The 22,140-nt window shown below is 34.9% G+C and overlaps 1 protein-coding gene across 1 annotated transcript in view; it reads right to left on the bottom strand.

The window, feature by feature from the left end:
* Positions 1-22,140, bottom strand: part of LOC125683357 (unconventional myosin-Ia-like) — a 56,343-nt gene continuing 34,203 nt past the window's right edge. Inside the window, exons 18-31 of the mRNA XM_056141217.1 lie at positions 19,166-19,280; positions 17,620-17,675; positions 16,421-16,486; positions 16,184-16,251; positions 15,396-15,612; positions 14,116-14,265; positions 13,693-13,761; positions 11,081-11,242; positions 10,098-10,229; positions 9,878-9,984; positions 7,750-7,888; positions 7,225-7,377; positions 5,697-5,833; positions 1-5,589 (exon numbers count right to left, since the gene is read on the bottom strand). Coding sequence (XP_055997192.1) covers positions 5,436-5,589; positions 5,697-5,833; positions 7,225-7,377; positions 7,750-7,888; positions 9,878-9,984; positions 10,098-10,229; positions 11,081-11,242; positions 13,693-13,761; positions 14,116-14,265; positions 15,396-15,612; positions 16,184-16,251; positions 16,421-16,486; positions 17,620-17,675; positions 19,166-19,280 — 1,725 coding nt within the window. The 3' untranslated portion in view covers positions 1-5,435. The remainder of the gene's footprint in view (positions 5,590-5,696; positions 5,834-7,224; positions 7,378-7,749; positions 7,889-9,877; positions 9,985-10,097; positions 10,230-11,080; positions 11,243-13,692; positions 13,762-14,115; positions 14,266-15,395; positions 15,613-16,183; positions 16,252-16,420; positions 16,487-17,619; positions 17,676-19,165; positions 19,281-22,140) is intronic.

The following is a 22,140-nucleotide window of genomic DNA, read 5'->3' as shown; positions in this document are numbered from 1 at the left end:
TGTCATATAGACTACAAAGTTTATTGACACTATCAGATCCCGTCTGTATATAACACTGATTACTAGGGGAATACATTAGTTTATAGACATCAAAATGGTCCAAGCAACCAGAATACATGTAAAACACTAGGTCCCACTTCAAAATCACAATTCATGTAAATAAATTCAGTAAACATTGAAACTTTAAATACAGAATAAAGTTCACAAACAATCTATAATAGTTACAGTGTAAGTAGCTGGGGTGATTTAAATAAAGATGGACATACAGATTGGATTTCAGGTGGTTTTCAAAGAAGAGATTTTAAAAACATGTGAAATACATAAATACAGTTTACAAAACAAAACAACAGAAGATCACATGGCAATGGTTCAAAGTTCAAGCAAGAAACTTCATGAACATTTTGATTTAGCTCAGTGAATAATATTATAAATGTTATGAAGATGATACCACCATTTTCCCCACAGAACAAAGCACATGCATTATTCAGGAGCAAGTTTAGAACATTCTGTTAACTTTGAAGTTTTTGAATTCTTCCTGAACTTGGAGCTAAAGTAAAACTCTTCTTACCAAGTTTATTGAAATTCAAAATTGTCTCCATGTTTAGTAGTTGTAGTTACATTAAATTTTATTGTTGTCTTTGCCAAATCTAATGTTGTCATTGCAATAACCGATTTAAATAGTTCCCATATCAGTAATGAATGTGAAATTAATACAAAAATTGACACCTGTTAAATGCCATCTTTAAGACCTGATAAAGAAGGTAACTGATCACATTTCGTGAAAGAGTGAACAATAAAAATGTGTGTATGCAGTAAATATGTAATGATGAACAAAACTTGTACAGTACACAATAACATATGATGGACACATCACTTAACACAACATAAAAACCACTGTACAGCTTGTAGTTATATCACATAGAATCAAAAGTCTGTAACAAGTGTAGTGGGTTGACACATTCACCCATTAATAAGTCAATTTGTTACAGATAGATTTAGAATACTGTAAATCACTTTCAAGTATATATCACGATATTTTATTTACGTAATACTACCTTGCCAGCTTCGACAGCGAGGCGTAATCACAAATACATACTGAATTATTCACAAGGACCTTATTTTTGTGTAACCCTGCAAATTTACATGAAAATAAAAAACTCGCAAATAAAAAGTTATCTAAAATACCATACAATAATTTCCAAATCAAAATGTCATGAATGCTTGTGTAAATATCATGTTTCATGGCATTAGATTCCAATGATTTTCAAATTTTAAAAAAGAAATTAAGAATACTAAAGAATATTATTACCATTATATTATATATATATACATATTTATATATATATATATATATTTACACACACACACACTCATACATACCAGATTCAAGCAGGGAGATGTGCAAATACTGTAAAACATGCGAGATCCGAATTTTGTTTACATGAACAACAGCATACATTGGTGTCATGTTCTTTATGTAAAGTTACTGTAATAAATTCTTTGCATTTCAACAATACTGTTCTTTAAATTGGAAATACATCAAATCCAGTATATAACAGTAGCAGACATAAGAACTGTCATGTGGTATTGGCAATGCGACAGACATCTGTGCTCTGTTTAACAATGTCATTTAACAGTAGCAGACATAAGAACTGTCACGTGGTATTGGCAATGCCACAGACATCTGTGCTCTGTTTAACAATGTCATTTAACAGTAGCAGATACATTGTACATTATGTGTGAGGACTAGACAAAATGTGAACATTGCATGCATAAATACGAGAGATCATGATTGAAATGGTAGGTGCTATATATCTACATGTAGAAAAACATAAGATCATGGCACCTTTTCTTTTACATAACATACCACCTACATGGAAAAAAAAAAAAAATCCTTTGAAAGAAATGACTATACATTTGGACTATCACCATTTCTTGAGGCTAAACATTTTTTTTTTTTTACTTTAATAAGACAAATTACAAAAAGTTGACTATCTAAAGTAAATTAGAAACTACTTTTGTACTAAATTGTAAATACAGAGAATATTGATATTTCTTGATGTCCTTAAGAATGTTTGCTACAACTACATCAGTACAAGAAATCTATGCAACATGCAGTGGACTAATTTGTCTCGTAATTTAATCACACGTACGTATAGTGGTTAATAATCACTTTGAAATTTGAGCAAAAATGATTAATGTTCAGCACCTAGTTTTATAAAATATTTAAAAAATATCTAAAAGTTAAAAGATTTTCTGAAAACCTACTATGGAAGAGGGATACAAAATTTCAAAAACAACACTTGTGTTTCTTGGACTCTGATGTTTGGATTTACACCAATTTTCTCCGACACCAATCCGTGGAGTCACACTGAATTTTCTCCATGGTGACCTGTTCAGTGTTTGATCTGCAAATCTTTGAAACAAGACGGGATCATTAGGAATGACTGGAACATACACGTATACTGTTACGCAAAACAAATGCAACCCCAATAATTTTAAATATTAATAGTTCATCGTTAGCAACTTTGAATTGCATGAGAGCATACATATTCACATTAATTGGGATTCCATCACACCACACGTTCTCGAGACACCAGTACATAACCAGAACGTGTACAGATACACACGGCAGCATTTCCCGCATCTCAGATCTGTTTGTTAGAATTCAGTTAAGAATAATCCAATATTGAAATTTATCTTTCATATCACATAAAGAATTCCTAGGCTACCTAATGATGCACAAAACAAGACAGTACTGTTACCCTGGAAACATCCAAAGATGGCAAGAGTGCTGAACATCCTCAAAAGTATACTACATCATCTTTACAAATGTCTTACACTGCCTGATACAATTGCTGACCTTAAAGTGGCCAACCAAAAATACAACACCATGTAATCATGAGGCTGCAGCACTTATGCAACTGGTTTAGAACTGCACAAATATCTAAACACGAGACATCAGGGACTGTGCTGAGGTGTTTCTGCTCCTATGAGGTGGAAATGCCCCACAATCCTCATCAATGAAACATTGTGATGGCATCGTCCAAATGTGTTTCCCAATTGCAGAGTTGAGATTCATGCTTTATTGCTCAGATGGACATTAATGTGTTTTTCGACATCGCATTGAATGTTACACCGATGACTGCATGGTAGAATGTTATAGTGTGGGACAGTATCTTTAATGGCTGTAAAACATGTTTGGTCATCATTAAAGGCAATGCGACAGTTCAAACGTACATTGCTACTCTTTTGCTGTCTGACATCTTGTCGTCTGACATCTTGCTGTCTGACATCTTGTCGTCTGACATCTTGCTGTCTGACATCTTGTCGTCTGTCATCTTGCCGTCTGTCTACCAGCACAACATGTCTGGTATCATGTCGCCTTACTATCATTTTCAATACAATGTCGATATGTAATCTTGGCCCTCATACAGCCCGATCTCTTGTCAGTTGAGCATGTGTGGTGCATGTTAGATCATCGTATTCAAATGTGTCCACATTTACCAGAGGCTCTACCGTTGTGTGTCTGAAAAGTGGCAGAACATCCCCATGGCACAAACTCTATCCATCACAAAATTTGAGCAGCAACAGGAAAATTTGAGTGGCTACCCCCCCTTCAACCTTGACATTTTTTGCCGATGTGATGATGACCATTTGTTATCCAACAGAACAGATGTGCATCTTCTGTTAGTTGTAAAAATCAAATGATATTTATTGAATGAAATAAAAGATTTTAACGAAATTTGGAGGTTGCTTTTCTTTTGCATGTCAGTATTTGAACTTGTAATGAAAATCATGTATAGAACTCCATCAACAGGGAGGCAACTCAATTACACAGAGCTACATGATCAATGATTTTGTAGATTAAATACAGTAAAATCATAAAAAAAACCCATAAAATGGCATCCCATTAATTATCAAAAAGATAAATAAATTACATCCTATTAATTATCAAAAAGATCAATAAATTACATCCCATTAATTATCAAAAAGATTAATAAATTACAATGTACTGGAAAAAAAAAATCCACTTATCACTGAAAAACAAGTCATAAACAGTCTACTTTAAAATCAAGGCACAAATGTGCCAAAAGATTGGCTAAAAAATTCAACCATTGAAAAGTGATTATCATAAAAATATGATGAATTAAAATGTTTAAAGGCATAGTACAATCAAAGAACTTTACAACTTCTGTGGAAAACAAAATGAAAGCACTAATGACACGAGACACTTATCCATCTAATACAGATCAATAAATTTAAAAGATAAACAAAACAGATCTATGAAAACTTAACATATCAGCACCAAATCCTATTCTTTAACTATAAAGTTATTTGTAGTTTATAAGTACCCTTTAAACAAACCGGGACTGAAAAACCATAAAAATGTACAAATCTAAAATAAATAGAAATAAAATAGAATAGCAATAAATCACTAGAATGTAGGATATTTAAATATCTAATTTACATACAAAAGTTGTTAGGGAATAACCGAAAATTAACTTTCATAGAAAATCTAAAGACCTTATCATTTCTTACACTCTACAGCCATATACACGATAAAGCTAGACCAGCTCAGGCATGTCATGTCAATTATAAATTACAACATGTCATGTCAATTATAAATTACGACATGTCATAACAATTATAAATTACGACATGTCATGTCAATTATAAATTACGACATGTCATGTCAATTATAAATTACGACATGTCATAACAATTATAAATTACGACATGTCATGTCAATTATAAATTACGACATGTCATGTCAATTATAAATTACGAAATGTCATATCAATTATAAATTACAACATGTCATATCAATTATGACACGTCATATCAATTATAAATTACGACATGTCATATCACTTATAAATTACAACATGACATATCAATTATAAATTAAGACATATCATATCAATTAAAAATTAATGTCATATCAAAAGCTAAGAGTACCGGGTAAAGGTCCAGAAAGAAGCCATTAATAAATGCGGCACAGTTTCAGCAGATTCTCGAGACAAAAAAATCTGGTCGTGCACACTCGTTTTTCTTTCCAATGGATTGTAATGAATGACTTCAAGTTTCAGTACAAATACAGAAAGTCATTACAACAATGTACAATCTTAACTGCACTCATTCTTACAACATGTTGACTGAGGAAATGAAACGTAAACACACACACTACATGTACAAAAAAACCACCACTCCAGTAACATTTACCGGGTAACCGTAGTAATAAAATATAAACAAATACCATTAGAAATCCACAGAAGTACTAGTACAATTGTAATACATGTACCGCTATTCCCACTATTCAGGTTTTTCTCTTTGGTTTGGACTAATTAACCGTCTAATTAGGGTAAGCTGCTGATTTGAATAATGGCCATTGTGTGAAGCGTTCCTGTCGTTGGAAGTGAAACTTGGGTCAATTACGATCCTGAACTTGTCTGTTGGGTTGGAGAATTGTACAAAATATCCATAGTGTGTTTCTTGCGAACAATTTTTACACCTCCTGGAACATTTTCTGTCAGTCCATTTTTAAAGGACAATTGCACTTCCGACTTTCCAAACTGGGCTTTAAACCTACAGTAAGAAAGGGGTGACATTTCACAATCATGACACAACAATATTGATTATTCAGACAGATATGCAAACTTTACATTTACTCGATGACTTCTGGACTAACTTACATGGGTGCTATGTGCACCTCCGGTAATCGGTCTGTAAGGTTCTTGATGAGAAGGCTGGTTTTGGATACAAGTTCAATAGTGTGCTCACACACACAGACAAAGTCTCCCTTCTTTGATAAGCCATCTCCATTTTCATGCTGTTAAAAGAATTATATTCTGAATGAACAGAATGGTATACTTTAAGGTATTCAATGTATAACTAAAGGAGAGTGAATAATTTTGAATGATTTAAATCAAGATAAAGTGTTTATAGCTAAATGATGATGAAAGTGAAATTCATCAAATTCACATGACTGGTAAATGATTAGAAGGCAATCAATTTGCACTTGAACCTTTTCAAAAGAGTCATTCATCCTTGATGAAAATAAGAAAAATCAAAATTTCTAACAATGTTTGTGGTAAATGGTTAATTTTGTTTCATGTTTTTATAAAAAGAAAGTGCATGCAACTTTTTACCAAGAGATTCGTATAAAAATACAATTTCTTTTAAGAATATTTTAATAAAACATGCTCTTCCCATAGACTTTAATGAAAAATCAAAGGGGAAATAAATCAAGCAGTAGTCAAAAGTTTTACTTTACTGAAACAGCAAGAGCTGCACAAGACAGGAAAAACTGGACATTGTGTGTTAGAGGCCCTATTCTCCAGGAGGAGAGAAGGAACTAAGTCAAGTAAGTCAATCAAAAGTTATAAATTCCTGTGGTGGATTTTTATTTGATGAACCCTTTAAAATTATACCATGATAACAAAAAAAAAAAAAATCACATCATTTATTTATCAGATATGAAATATGATCATTATACATTGAATAACATAGAAAGAGTATGAAAATACACTACCCAATGTAAACAGCTCTATAAAGAGACTACTTATTGATTAATCAGCAGACTTTATGAAATAAAATCTGTTCATGAACACTTACATGTATACAGTTAATCTGTATTGCACTCTACACTATGAACATTCTACACTTTGGACATTCTACACTATGGACATTCTACACTATGGACATTCTACACATTGGACATTCTACACTATGAACACTCTACACTATGAACACTCTACACTATGAACATTCTACACTATGGACATTTACATGTATACAGTTAATCTGTATTGCATTCTACACTATGAACTTTGAAAACCAACTGTTGTTACACATGTTAGAATGACATCTCAAAAAATCTCAAATAAAATGGTACCTAAGGCTGAGTGTCAAGAATTAAAACACAAGTTTCAGAGAATTCCTTATGAACTTTACCCATCCCTATCTTCTGTGTGTGAAACACAATGATTTTGTCTGTGTGTGTGTGTGTGTGTGTGTAGACTGACAGATCCTACCTTCTGTGTGTGAAACACAATGATTTTGTCTGTGTCTGTGTGTGTGTGGACTGACAGATCCCTACCTTCTGTGTGTGAAACACAATGGTTTTGTCTGTGTGTGTGTGTGTGTGTAGACTGACAGATCCCTACCTTCTGTATGTGAAACACAATGATTTTGTCTGTGTGTAGACTGACAGATCCCTACCTTCTGTATGTGAAACACAATGATTTTGTCTGTGTGTGGACTGACAGACATTGCTGAGATATGGGAGACAGGAATCCGGTACTTCACCATCATAGTGTGATGTTCTATCACAATGAGGTTCTGTGAACTCATCACCAATAGTTGTTCTACTGACTGAAATCACAAATACAAATACATGAAGGTTTTCTCACGGTGGGTAGAGTTTAACATACATAACACAGAATCAGACTAAGTGACAACAAAGGCAGTGTTGGTCAAATCCTGTACTGTAAACTAACTTTTATTCATGTGCAAGAACATTTTGTGAGATTAGCGAGAACATCGTCATCGCGAATATTTCTCGTCGCGAAACAGTCCCTGAATGTCTGTCATCTGTAATGAAAAAGGCTCGATCGTGAAAATTTCTCACCGCGAACCAGTTTACCACAGGTGTATTGTGAAATAAAGTAGCCGTGAATAAAAGTTGGTTTACAGTAATTCATTCCACAGTAACATCACAATAGATAGCAATGCATGTTTGATTACCTTTCCATTAGCTCGATGCACTTTCTGCACCACGTCTGCAAATACAATGTGGTTGTCTTCAGGCTTCTGGCTTAGTAATTTCTTCCACTTAGCATTTGCTAGGAGGTTCTGATAATCTCCCCTGAAAGGTTGAGGCACACTGAAAAAAAATGAATCGAATCTTATTTCAACACATCCATGTACAAGTCATGAAGGTTTGCAAAACAGTTTACAGCATATGCATTCATATCAAAGCTTCAGAAAGTCCCCTCTCAATGCATTCATATCAAAGCTTCAGAAAGTCCCCTCTCAATGCATTCATATCAAAGCTTCAGAAAGTCCCCTCTCAATGCATTCATATCAAAGCTTCAGAAAGTCCCCTCTCAATGCATTCATATCAAAGCTTCAGAAAGTCCCCTCTCAATGCATTCATATCAAAGCTTCAGTAAGTCCCCTCTCAATGGATTTTAGCTCAATGTCCGTCTTTCTATAAACATACGAGGCCCTTGTAATGTAAACAATGGCATCAGGATAAAGTCAAAGAAATCTTTTTTGGAAAGCTGTATTTGCATCTTTTAATTATTTCATATCCTTAATGAGAAATTCAAAACTATACGACTGAATTTCAGGGAATGAAATAAACATTTTTAACTCCTGGCTTAACCTTCCTTTTAACTGAACCATCGACTCTCTTACATTCTGGCATAACTCTCCTATTTCTAAGCAGGGGTCGAAATTAACGTTTTCTACCACAGGCTAATTTTAGCCTGTGGGTAAAAAATCTACAGGCTAAAATGAAAAATTACAAGCTAAAATAAAAATAATGAAGCAGTGTTCTTTTTTTATATGCTTTTTTAAATCAATGATTTTCCCCATCATTACTGAGCCTGGAGGGTCAACAGGCATCGTTTGGACAAGACACTAAGTTACATAAGTCATATGGTGCAATATTTAGGTCTCTTGACCATCGCACCTATAATCCACAAACTGTTTACCGCAGACCTGTCTAGATCCAAAGTCTTCCAATTTCATGCCACATCAGGGTTGTCACTAGCGATTTTTCAAAGCGAATCCCGGACTCACGGTTTATAAGCAGCACGATCACGAGTCCCATGAACTTTTTTGATAATCGTCTATGCGGTGAGCAGTGCACTCGTGTCATCACTACAACCCGACCTCAATATGACAATAAATTATTGTAGATAGGATATTCTGATAAAAATGAACAACTGAAGACTTGATAAAACATAAACTCCGATTTTTTTGATAAATGAATAACAAGAAATTCATACTTGGAATTCAATTTAATCACACCTATAAGTGAACAGGACTCGTGGTACATGTCTATCTTTTTATCACAATGCGATGTCCGACCTCTAAAGCATTTGTTTGACTCCGAGTTTCATAAAAAATCATAAAAGATTGTTGAAATCCATCGTTCCTGTAAGCGTTTGTATGATTCTGAGGGCAAGTTTAATAAAAGCAAATAGCTCATCCTCGTATAAAACGGATATGATACGATCATGGTTTGTAAATCACCACTCGCTAAGATTTTGGAGAGTCCACTATTTTTACTCACTATTTTTCAATTGTACTCGCATTTTGCGAGTATTTCTCGCTAATTTCGAGCCCTGTCTAAGCTCTGTAAACTTTCTTATGTTCTAGCATAGCCCTGTCTAAATGTACTATGAACTTCCTTGCATTCTGATGTAACCCGTTCTAACTGTACTATGAACTTTCTTACATTCTGATGTAACCCTTTCTAACTGTACTATGAACTTTCTTACATTCTGATGTAACCCTTTCTAACTGTACTATGAACGTTCTTACATTCTGATGTAACCCTTTCTAACTGTACTATGAACTTTCTTACATTCTGATGTAATTCTTTCTGACTGTACTATCAGGGATGTGACTGAATTCCTCAGAAATCAGAGGAAAACTGGTCAAAAAGGGAGGAAAATACCTTACCCTACCTGGAAAAATATCATTTTCTGCCACTTTAGATCAAATCCAGAGTGTTCCATTTTTTTGAAAATTGAGCAAATCAGAGGATTTCCTCTGAAAAGAGGAAAAATCACACCCCTGTACTATGAACTTTCTTACGTTCTGATGTAACCCTTTCTAACTGTACTATGAACTTTCTTACGTTCGAGCGTAACCCTCCTTTTTGTCCTTGAAGAGTTCACTGGCCATCAGTTTTTCTTTCATTTTATATTTCTCTGCTTCACTGAATTTTCTCCTGTATTTCCGGCACTAGAAAAAAAAAAAATGGAGGATCTATGAAAGATCTTTAAATATTTTGATTTTTTTGTGTCATGCCCATCTGAATTTCAAACATGAAGTAGCTAGCCTCCTATGGGTCTTACTCTCCAAGCATGGTACATCACTTTCAGTTGGTCAGAAGCAGACTGGAATCTTTTTGGACAATCCGGCCACTCATCGTTGATTGGAGATAAACTAGGCAGCTTGGTCTTCAAATCCAAAAGGTATTTTTTCCGCTAAAGATGGATTCAAAATAATCATAATTTAGTAAACAAAAACATTTATAAAAAAGATGTTTGTAAAACACATATGCCCCCATTGATGCATAATTGGAAAGGATTACACGCATGCATAATTTAATTGATAGTCGTTTCACCAATTCAAAATATTGGGCAGACAATATCTTCCTATGTCAGGAGTGGATTGACTATGTGACCTAAAATTCAGTAAGGGTCATCTACTCCTTATGCTGTACCAGTGTACCAAGTTTGGTGTCAATCAAGCAAATAATTCTTAAAATATAGGAAACAATATATTACTATGTCCAGTTTAATCCTTGACCTTTGACCATGTGACCCCAAAATCAATAGGGGTCATCTTCTCCTGAAAATGTACCAGTGTAGCAAGTTTGATGTCTGTCAAGCAAAGGGTTCTCAAAATATTGAGCGGACAGTATATTCCTATGTCCAGTTTGACCCTTGACCATGTGACCTCAATATCAATAGGGGTCATCTTCTCCTGAAGATGTACCAAGTTTGATGTCTGTCAAGCAAAGGGTTCTCAAGATATTGAGCAGACAGTGTCTTCCTATGTCCAGAGTATATTGACCCTTGACCTTTTGACCTGAAAATCAATAGGGGTCCTCTTCTACTCATAACCAACCCACATATGAAATATCGTTACAATCAAGTGAATGGTTCTAAAGATATTGAGCGGACAACATGTAGTCTACCAACCGACAGGTACAAAGCAATATGCCCCTCTTCTTTGAAGGGGGCATAAAAATGTATATCAAATCATCAGACACTTTATCTGCCTGGGTTTTGTTTTTTAAAAATAAACATATATACATAACTCACACACATACCAAGGCTATAACAAAGAATCTTGAAATCTTTGGGCCCGCAATCCTCCTAAATTTGGGCTGGTATTCATTCCTGACTTTCCAACCCAGGTAGAATTTTCGAATCACATTGGCAGATTCTATCTCCAGTTTCTCTCGTTTTAGTTTTTTAAGCAAAGCTCTTGCCTGAAAAAATTATAAAATACATAAATTTTCTGTTAATCTGTTTCTAAACAAATTCTTTATATTCTTGATGTTACACTATTTACACGCATTATGTACTAGCCACTTGTAGTTGTACTGCCTTCCTTCCATAACAAAAAAACATTTCCTCGAGTACCACACACAAAAACTTTGATGCATTTAGGAAGAGTTGTAAGAATACACTTCTGACTTTGTTATCAGTCACTTCCATCATTTGTTATCAATCAATTCACATCATCTGGTCGTAAGTCACCTCTGTGCAAAGTACGAGCATCCAATGTCTCTTTATTAATATGTTAAGATGCACAGTGGGAGGGAGAAAGACAGTAGATTGATTGATTGTATCTTGTTTAACATCTCTCTCTCTCTCTCTCGAGAATTTTTCACTCATATGGAGACATCACCACCACTGGTGAAGGGCTTTAAATTTAGGCCTTTGCTTGGCGCTTATGGTCATTGAGCAATGAGGGTTCTTTAGCGTGCCACACCTACTGTGTCAAGGGATATCTGTTTTTAAGGTCATCTCCGAGGACCCGTGACATTCACACCTGATGCCAAGCATTTGGCGATGGAACTGTCACTATCTGTTTTAACAACTTAGGTTTGTCGAGGCCAGGATTCGAGCTCCAGCCTTCCGCATGCGGGGGTGAACGCTCTAACCTCTAGACCACTGACACGGTGAAAGACAGTAGATATTTAGACAGACAGAAAGACATGGTGATTCCTACACAGAATCTAAACCTTTTTCCAGTGACTATTGCTTGGAACTTCGTTTTTATGTTATATGTTTAAAAGTAAGGGTGACAATTTTTAAAAATTCCAATGATTTCCCCCCACTTTATCCCTACCCCTCCATCAAACTCCTTGGGATCATAAATTTCTTTCATCAACTATAATTATGCAGTCCGTCTCTGTATTAGATGTTCAGTTTTAGTTGCTTGATAAAGCCCCTCCCTAGCATAAAAATCTTTGACACATGAGACACGAAAAATTGATACATGTACGTCCATTCTCATTATTATTATGTGCAAAGTTTAATGTCCAAGAACCAATAACATAAATTCAAAAGAAATAATGTATTTTTGCTATATGAGCTTAAGAGTCCCATCCTTAGCAAGTATAATCCCTAACCCAACGCCCATATGAATTTCACAAATTTCATGAAGACAAATTTCTCCTTCAAATTTGCTTGTTTTGTGTCCAGGAATTAAGATTTTCAAAGAAATAATATACCCCCTCCCCTTATCCATCCAGAAAACCTGATCCAGAGGCCATGAATTTTACAAATAATGCCTTTCACTATATAAGGCATACAGCCTCAGGCTTTGACACTAAGGCACGTCCGACCGACCGAGTCTACTAAATGATAGGTCCGGTCGGGTAAAATGTTGATTTACTAGTCCGATTGGTCGTGTTAAAAACTAAACAAGAAACTTTACTTTAAACCGTAAAATATTTTATTCTTAACTAAAAGAAAATAACTGTTAGTGTAGAGAGTTTGCAAGCAATCTTGAACCGTGTGATGGAATAATCTCTATTTTTAGTTCTAATAAATAAGTCGCGGTCGGAAGTGATGTTTTACGACATCTACTCGATGTTAATTTTAAACAGTTTATTTGAATTGACTATAATAAAGTGTTTATCAAGTTACTAAATTACGTCGTAAACAGCTAGTTATCGGTATTGACATATGTGCGGGAATGTCTCTATATTTAAATATGACTTCTCGTTTTCAAGGAAAGACATCTCAGGAGAAAAAAGAAAAGGTTAGGAAGAAACAAAGCAGGTCTTATGAAATATAAATTAAATAAAAAGCCGGTAGAGGTCATTTTGTACTAAATAGACTAAAGAATACCCGTGCCGGGTAGAATTTAAAGAAACTGAAAACGTGTTTGAAAATCAACTTGAATGACGAGATTTAAGATATTTTTGAGAGAATTAAATACGTTTTGGTTCAAACTTAAAGTTTGTCATTTAGATGAAGTATTTAAATTTGAAGAAACTATAATTTTCGTTCTGGAAAGTTGGTCAGGGCTAGTGGATATACAGTCAGGTCTAGTAAAAATCATTTGAAGTAGCCCGACTGGTTTAGTGCTAAAAAAAGTAAATGTCAAACCCTGAGACTGCACTAACACCACAACAAATGGCTATGAATTTCACAAAGTTGTCAAGTCTCCTTTCTTATTATATCTGTCAAATGTTACTAAGTAAAAAATTTTAAAAGGTTTTTATGGTTCTGGTTTGCCCCTCCAGGGGCTATTAATTTCACAATTCTTGTTCCCCTTATCCCAATAATGGCCAGTAATAGTTGAGAAAAAATAAAAAATGTTCCAATGTTAACGCACTGGACAACACACTAAAATAGATTGCAACTGGTCACCGGAGTCAGATTGCGATAGGTCACCTGAGTCGTCCAAGTCATTACTACTTACCTTCCATCCTCTAGCAAAGCACTGCAGCACAAGTGTAGCTTGTTTGGTTTTCTTATATACCTTCTGCCCCTAAAATGATTAATCTTTATTATCATGTGAAGTGTAGCCATCTCGATTGTGTATGGAGCATTAGATATTCAAATATTTTCCCATGAAATATATATGGCAAAACAAGAAATGTTAACTTATGCCTAAAAATACATGTAGTTTCATAGAGAAAAAACATCATTATGTATGTATGGCTTCTGTTGAGATATCTTGAAAATGAGTGTGTACTAGATGGGATACTTTCCAGAATATTGTGTAATGTACATCACACTATATGTTCTAGAAACCCAGCATTCTTCTAAACGTTACCCAGCATTCTCTGTGACATTACCCAGCATTCTCTGTGACATTACCCAGCATTCTCTGAGACATTACCCAGTATCCTCTGAAGCGAGCACTGATGATGATTTGGCTTTTCCTCATCAGCACATAAAGAGTCTTCTGTTTCCAGCCTTTGTACACACTCTGAATGCTGGTGGCCAGAACATGCATGTGCTGCCTTCTTTTCTCCTCCATGTCAAACAGCTTTAATAAAAACATAATGCAATGTAAACACAGCTATCCTAATCCTGATGGGACTAATATACTGCAGGGCACACTCAAACCATTTGAAAGTCACATTGTTAGGTTGCAGTAAGCCTTTTACTATCTCTAAGCCCTATGAACATGACTTTTTAACATAAAAATAAAAAAAAAATCAATAGGGTTCATCTTGTCTGTGTGTGAAGTTTGAAAGCTCTCAATGTCAATTATTTTCCTATGTTTGGCTACTGTGTTATTAGCTAAATAGGACATGTATTCTAGGGAGTCTATGTCTGAATGTAAAAGGAATCAAAAATCTGGAAACCATATTCCCATGTCAGGTTCAATGGGTTCCGAGTGACACAAATGTCCCACCCATAACTCTGCCAAGAGTTATTCAACCACACGCCATAAATACCTGACCTGCATCTTTTCATGATATATCTAAATCTCAAATTTTGTTCAAAACGTCCATGTATGACTCATAGAACAAGTGGAAACTGAATTGTTTGAAATTTTAAAGAAATTCAAGTAGCTCAACTTTTCCAAAAATAATTCGACCGTAACCAAATACAGACTTGAAGTGTGTATTCACGTGATGTATCTATTTGCTGATTTTTAATAGAAAATGTCAATGTATAACCGAGATAATGAGTGGAAACTCTGAAGTGTTTGAAATTCTCAAAGTCCAAGGGGCACAACTCTGTCAAAAATTATTCAACCAGAACCCAGCAGAAGCTTGACCTAGATATTGTAATGATGATGTATCTACATGTATGTACTAAATTTATGTTGAACATGTGTATCCGTTGATTATGATCGGAAGCTTAATTATGATGGAATTACGGAAGGATGTAAAATGGTAACACTATTTCATGACGGGCATAAAACCTCTCATATGTCGGGAAACGTGTAATCTTGACCCTTTACCTGTTGACTTCAAAATAAGTAGGGCACATCTTTATCATGAGCAGAAATCGTACGAGAAGTTTCAAGGCAGCAAAATAATAGTTAATTGAAATAAAAGTTGGGTTTGCGAGTCGTCTTTTTTAAATTTCTCACAGTGTATTTCATTAGTATAATTTTGCGAATATCTACTCACTGGTTCTTTAAAAATGTTTACTACGTCTTACTGTTTTAGGATTCCTTATAAATAACTTGGTTTTGCCAAATGCATATTCATCCTCTGGAACTTTCTGGGCTTCTAAGAGAATTTTGACTCCCTCCTTGGGTTTCCCAGCCCATCGTGGCCAGGTCGGTCCTGCCAACATTTTGTATCGATACAGGAACTGTAGATAAATCTGTCTAAAAGCATATCCAGCTCGCTTCACTCGAACATTCTCCATGAGACTGTAGAGGAATTGAAAAAATTAAGGTAAATCTTTCAAGTAGAATATGTGACAGAAAATTAAAACCATAAAACCAATAAAATGTGTTTTGAATATTGTCCCCCCTCCTTTCCCCTTCCCTGTTTTCATGACATGTTATCAAGGAATCAAATGCAGCTCTGTCGTATACACAGTGTTTGAAATTAACCATAGACTGAGTCTATGTCAAATGACACTTGTCTACGCCAATTGTAATTGAGATAGACCAAATTGTCTATGCCGATTTCTAGATTTAAAGCAATAAAGTTATCCCAAAGGACCCAGCATGGTCAGTCGACGTCTGATAAACATTTACATGAGGAAAGGCAGATATTGTTATGGAAATTTAAAGAAAATATGCTTTCTAAGTACATATTAGAAGAAGATGAAAACATTATAAATCTGTTATTTTTTTTCAATGTTGCGGTCTATATGCCAATTCGATGAGGTCTACGTCATCTTGCTTTGGCATAGATATATGGTCTATACCAAATTTAAACCAATTTTGAACACTGAATATACATAGTAAATTGAACTTAAGCTTGGTATCTCACCCCAAATATCTCACTTGATGCCTGACCAGGTTCTCATCAAAGTCGTTTGCTGATTTTGAACCATTTGGCTGCAATAGTTAGAGTGCCTTAGTACGCAATATACTCAGTATACACAGCATACGTAATCTCTACATTTCTTAGTTAAACAAGACGTAATCACATTTTTTTTGTTCCTTAAATATCGTTAAGATATCATGAATCGACAGTGAAAATTTTGTGCGAAATGAGAAAACATACTTTGATGCATCTAATGTAATTAGGGTTCTTGGACAACAAATTCTTCATGAGCTCTGTCACAGATATCTGTAAATATACAAAACACAAAACACTCATGAGCTCTGTCACAGATATCTGTAAATATACACAACACAACAGATTCTTCATGAGCTCTGCCACAGATATCTGTAAATATACTCAACACAAGCTAGGCAAATCCATACTTCTCAGTCCACTCTTTTTCGATTCAGATACACTTGTAAACATTCACCTTGATACACCTGATAATACACCTGTAAACATTCACCTTGATACACCTGATAATACACCTGTAAATGTTCACCTTGATACACCTGATAATAATACACCTGTAAATGTTCACCTTGATAACCTGATAATACACCGGTAAATGTTCACCTTTATACACCTGATAATAATACACCTGTAAACATTCACCTTGATAACCTGATAATACACCGGTAAATGTTCACCTTTATACACCTGATAATACACCTGTAAACATTCACCTTGATACACCTGATAATAATACACCTGTAAATGTTCACCTTGATACACCTGATAATACACCTGTAAACATTCACCTTGATACACCTGATAATAATACACCTGTAAATGTTCACCTTGATACACCTGATAATACACCTGTAAACATTCACCTTGATACACCTGATAATAATACACCTGTAAACATTCACCTTGATACACCTGATAATACACCGGTAAATGTTCACCTTGATACACCTGATACTACACCTGTAAATGTTCACCTTGATACACCTGATAATAATACACCTGTAAATGTTCACCTTGATACACCTGATAATACACCTGATACTACACCTGTAAATGTTCACCTTGATACACCTGATAATAATACACCTGTAAATGTTCACCTTGATTCACCTGATAATACACCTGTAACATTCACCTTGATACACCTGATAATAATACACCTGTAAATGTTCACCTTGATTCACCTGATAATACACCTGTAACATTCACCTTGATACACCTGATAATAATACACCTGTAAATGTTCACCTTGATACACCTGATAATACACCTGATACTACACCTGTAAATGTTCACCTTGATACACCTGATAATAATACACCTGTAAATGTTCACCTTGATACACCTGATAATACACCTGTAACATTCACCTTGATACACCTGATAATACACCTGTAAATGCTCACCTTGAACTGAGATCCTGCTGTAGCTGGCCTTTTCAGTGACTTTTGAGAGGGATTTCCTGTATAAAGAAAGAATAAAGAAATGATAAAGACAACAACAGAGAACTGTAAACTCCAGAGGAAATGTAATACTTAATTTGTCGACCAGTGTTCAGCCTCTGGCATCACCAGATTAGACAATAATTGATATTATCTCACAATGTCGACCAGTGTTCAGCCTCAGGCATCACCAGATTAGACAATAATTGATATTATCTCACAACAAGAGTAAAACTCATTTGCATAACATAAAAAAACATACAGAAGATTATGTTCTTTCTCCTGACCTCGCCACCCCACCACTGTCTGGTTATCATCATTTGGAGGTTTATATTACATCAGAGGCCCCAACATATAGAGGTTTATATTACATCAGAGGCCCCAACATATAGAGGTTTATATTACATCAGAGGCCCCAACATATAGAGGTTTATATTACATCAGAGGCCCAACATATAGAGGTTTATCCTCAACACATCAATAAACATGTTCTTTATATAATTTAAGACACGTGCTCTATTTTGTGTTTAAAAATTGTTATTACAACTTATTGATGTCTTCCTCATTTTATCTTATTATTTTAATAAATGTTACTCGTGGAGATCCGGGTTAGAATAGGTCCTCAGTGCCCCCTTGCTTGTCGTAAAAGGCGACTAAATGGGGCGGTCCTTTGGATGAGACCACATAAACCAAGATCCCGTGTCACAGCAGGTGTAGCACGATAAAGATCCCTCCCTGCTCAACGGCCATAAGTGCCGAGCATTGGCCTAAATTTGGCAGCCCTTCACTGGCAGTGGTGACGTCTCCATATGAGTGAAATATTCTCAAGAGGGACGTAAAACAGTATTCAATCAATCAATTTAATAAATGTTCTTTGTAACCTATAAGTAGTACTGCTTTTAGAAATAAACAATACAATACAATATTACACATAGGAACTTACCTTCCGGAAAAAGACCCTTTATCAGGCAATCTTATTACACACAAGAGCTTACCTTCCGGGAAGAGTCCCTTCACCAGGCAGTGTTATTACACATGAGAGCTTACCTTTCATGGATTCATCAGGCAGTGTTATTACACACGAGACCCTTTATCAGGCAGTGTTATTACACATGAGAGCTTACCTTTCATGGATTCATCAGGCAGTGTTATTACACACGAGACCCTTTATCAGGCAGTGTTATTACACATGAGAGCTTACCTTCTGGGAAGAGTCCCTTCATCAGATAATTTTATTACACATGGGAACTTACCTTCCGGGAAGAGTCCCTTCATCAGGCAGTGTTATTACACATGGGAACTTACCTTCTGGGAAGAGTCCCTTCATCAGGCAGTGTTATTACACATGGGGGCTTACCTTTTGGGAAGAGTCCCTTCATCAGGCAGTGTTATTACACACAAGAGCTTACCTTCTGGGAAGAGTCCCTTCATCAGGCAGTGTTATTACACACAAGAGCTTACCTGGGAAGAGTCCCTTCATCAGACAATGTTATTACACATGGGAGCTTACCTTCTGGGAAGAGTCCCTTCATCAGGCAGTGTTTACACTGGTACATAGCCTGAGACAAATGGCGGAACAGTAAGTCATTATTCTTGTCCAGAAATCCATCCACCTTGTAGGTTACCTGAACAAAAGCAAATCACGTACGTACTGAAGACCATGCTGGCACGAGTTTAAAAAATTCTGAGCTAATCGGGGTTTGAGGATTTTTAATTGAGCTAGTATATTACAATGTATTAAATTTTCTGAAGAAATCAAATAAAGATTGAACATAAAAATGTTATTGAAAGATTGAATATGAAAATTTCACTTTCTGCAAAGTGTATACAAATTAAATATAATACATGCAATTCATTTCGGCTACAACTGTCTACACCTCAAATGGAAGTCTGTTATTACAATACCTAAAACTACTCAGAAATGAGTCACATTCAAGAGGTCTTATACAGAGAAACATTAGTTGCGATGCTCTTACTTCATTCTAGTAGAATGTTTTATATATATACACACAGTGGAACCCCATTACATGTGTAGTGCGTTTCTGATTTTGTCACAGTAAGATAATGTACATGTAATATCGGGATCAACATAATAAAAGTTGTTAGATAAATAGAAATAAAAACATCCTTTAGAAATAGATCATCAAAGACTATGAACATATTGTCAACGAAGAACTCAAACCTCTTTTTAATGTCCACTTCACTTGTGTGAATTTATGCGTAGACTCAGATTCTTGTTTAATCAAGTAAATGTTTGGATGACTGAGCACAATATACGAATGTTTCCTTTGACCATTTTTGTGAAAGAAACAGCTGTCTATGATGTCAAAAAGCTTTGTTCTTTGATATGTATGAAATCCAGTAAAATATTTTACATTCAGTTAGATTAGATGGTAAGAACGTATATCATTTGTGAAGTGTTTTTTAAAAAATATCAAATCTGATTTAGACAGATGTAAAACTTATACGGTACCAATTTTGATGCACCAGATGCGCATTTCGACAAATAATGTCTCTTCAGTGATAAGAGCTATGCATGAGGGAGATGATCCTTAATTTTGAAATGAATTTCTAAATTTTATAACAGCAATTAAATATACATCCGTATTTTCAAGCTAGTAACGAAGTACTTAGCTACTGGGCTGTAGAGACCCTCGGGGACTAACAGTCCACCAGCAGAGGCCTTGACCCAGGGGTCATAATGTAAAACATATACGGTACCAATTTTGATGCACCAGATGTGCATTTCGACAAATAATGTCTCTTCAGTGATGCTCAACCGAAATGTTTGAAATCCGAAATAACAATGAAGTTTTAGAGCTATTATAGCCAAAAAACAGCGTGTCAAAAAAGTGGAGTCAAATTCGTCTAAGGATAAGAGCTATGCATGAGGAAGATAATCCTCTACTATGTGAATATTTCTTGATTTTGTTTCCTTGTTATAAACACTTTGATACTTGAATTTATTCATGGCTTATCTTAAATGTCCAGATTCCTTCCCACTTTTTCTTTTCTTTATTTCCAGTGCAGAATGCATATTTTTTAATAAACTTGGCTTATCTGTCTCTGCCATGCCATTTTCTTTGACTTCCGCTTCCTCACAGAGTGCCTGTCAACTTCACCCAAGAACTTGTTTGTATTCAACTTTTGTACACATTTCATTGACAACTCTTGATTTAACTTTATTTCTATTTTTGATTTAACACTGTTTGAAGATAGTCTCTGCAGGGCTTTCAAAAGTAGCCGGTAGCCGGCGGATTTCCGCCGCCTATAGTAACATTAGGTACCGGCTACTTTAGTGACAAAAATGTATGTCCAATGAAAAAAACTTTTATAAAACTTTAAACATCTTCCAAACTTTAGTAGACTCAGAAATCGCGGCCGTTAGGATGTAAAAACGTGTTTACTTGCGCTAAATTTAGTTCAGGTAAATACCGGCACCTGATTGGTCGTCTGTTGGTGTAGAAAATAATACGTCAATTGCAATACTCGGATTTACCCAATTCGTGACAACACGGACGAGAAGTTCCGAAAGATAACAACAAGTCCTGAACGTAAAAATCAATGATGATGACGGAATGAAGAGAACAAATACCCTGTTCAGTTTCGGCTTTAAAAAGGCCAGAAGTGAAAGTGACACAAGTATAATATCAATCAACAATTTTAAAGCGAAAACAGAATTTAATCAGGAAAAATTTCAGACTTGCTATTCTTTTTAATTTGCAAATGCCCATGTGGTATTAAATAAAAACGAAAGTAGAATTTTTCAGCACAAATTCGCTATGTTACCAACAAATCTGTAGCTGTTAACTTGAATTTATGGAAAAATAAAATTATAGGTCATTTAAATGTTACTTATTAATTTGTAATAAAGATTGTTTGGGTTTTATTTAAAAAATATTGGGGTGAGCAAAAGCAAAAGGTCCCAATGGGTTTCATGTCAGTCTTGGAGAAAAATATTACTCCCAGTGTAAGTTAACAGACTTTAAGGGACCAAATGAAAATAGAAATATAGAATTGTGTTAATTGGTGAAGAATATTCTTAAAATATTGGGAGTGCAACTCTTATTTGCAATTCAATAAAAAATAATGATTAAATACATGTAAACTTTTTTTTATAACATACAATGTATCCGTTAAATAAGGAAACGAAAGCTGACAATACAGGTAATTAGAACAACTATAAATATAATATATATTGATGCTTTATTATATAAAACTGGTGTTGGTTGTGATCTATATTCTTCTTACATTTTACTTTAATCTGCTTATACTCTTGGGTGGCAGAGATTCAAGCAAAGACACTTAAAAATTGATTGATACAGCATTGCAAAAAATAATTACATGTAGTTATCTTGATGCACTTTATTTTTCATTTTGCATCAAAATTAGTACTTTGCAATGTTGAATTTTTTAAAGTTTTTGCATGAACAGAAAATTTCACATATGAAACAATAAATTCATGGCAAAAGTAAAAATTTCAGG

Source organism: Ostrea edulis, chromosome 6, assembly GCF_947568905.1.
Source record: "Ostrea edulis chromosome 6, xbOstEdul1.1, whole genome shotgun sequence".
Lineage (NCBI taxonomy): Eukaryota > Metazoa > Mollusca > Bivalvia > Ostreida > Ostreidae > Ostrea > Ostrea edulis.
This window is presented reverse-complemented; position numbering and strand designations above follow the sequence as displayed.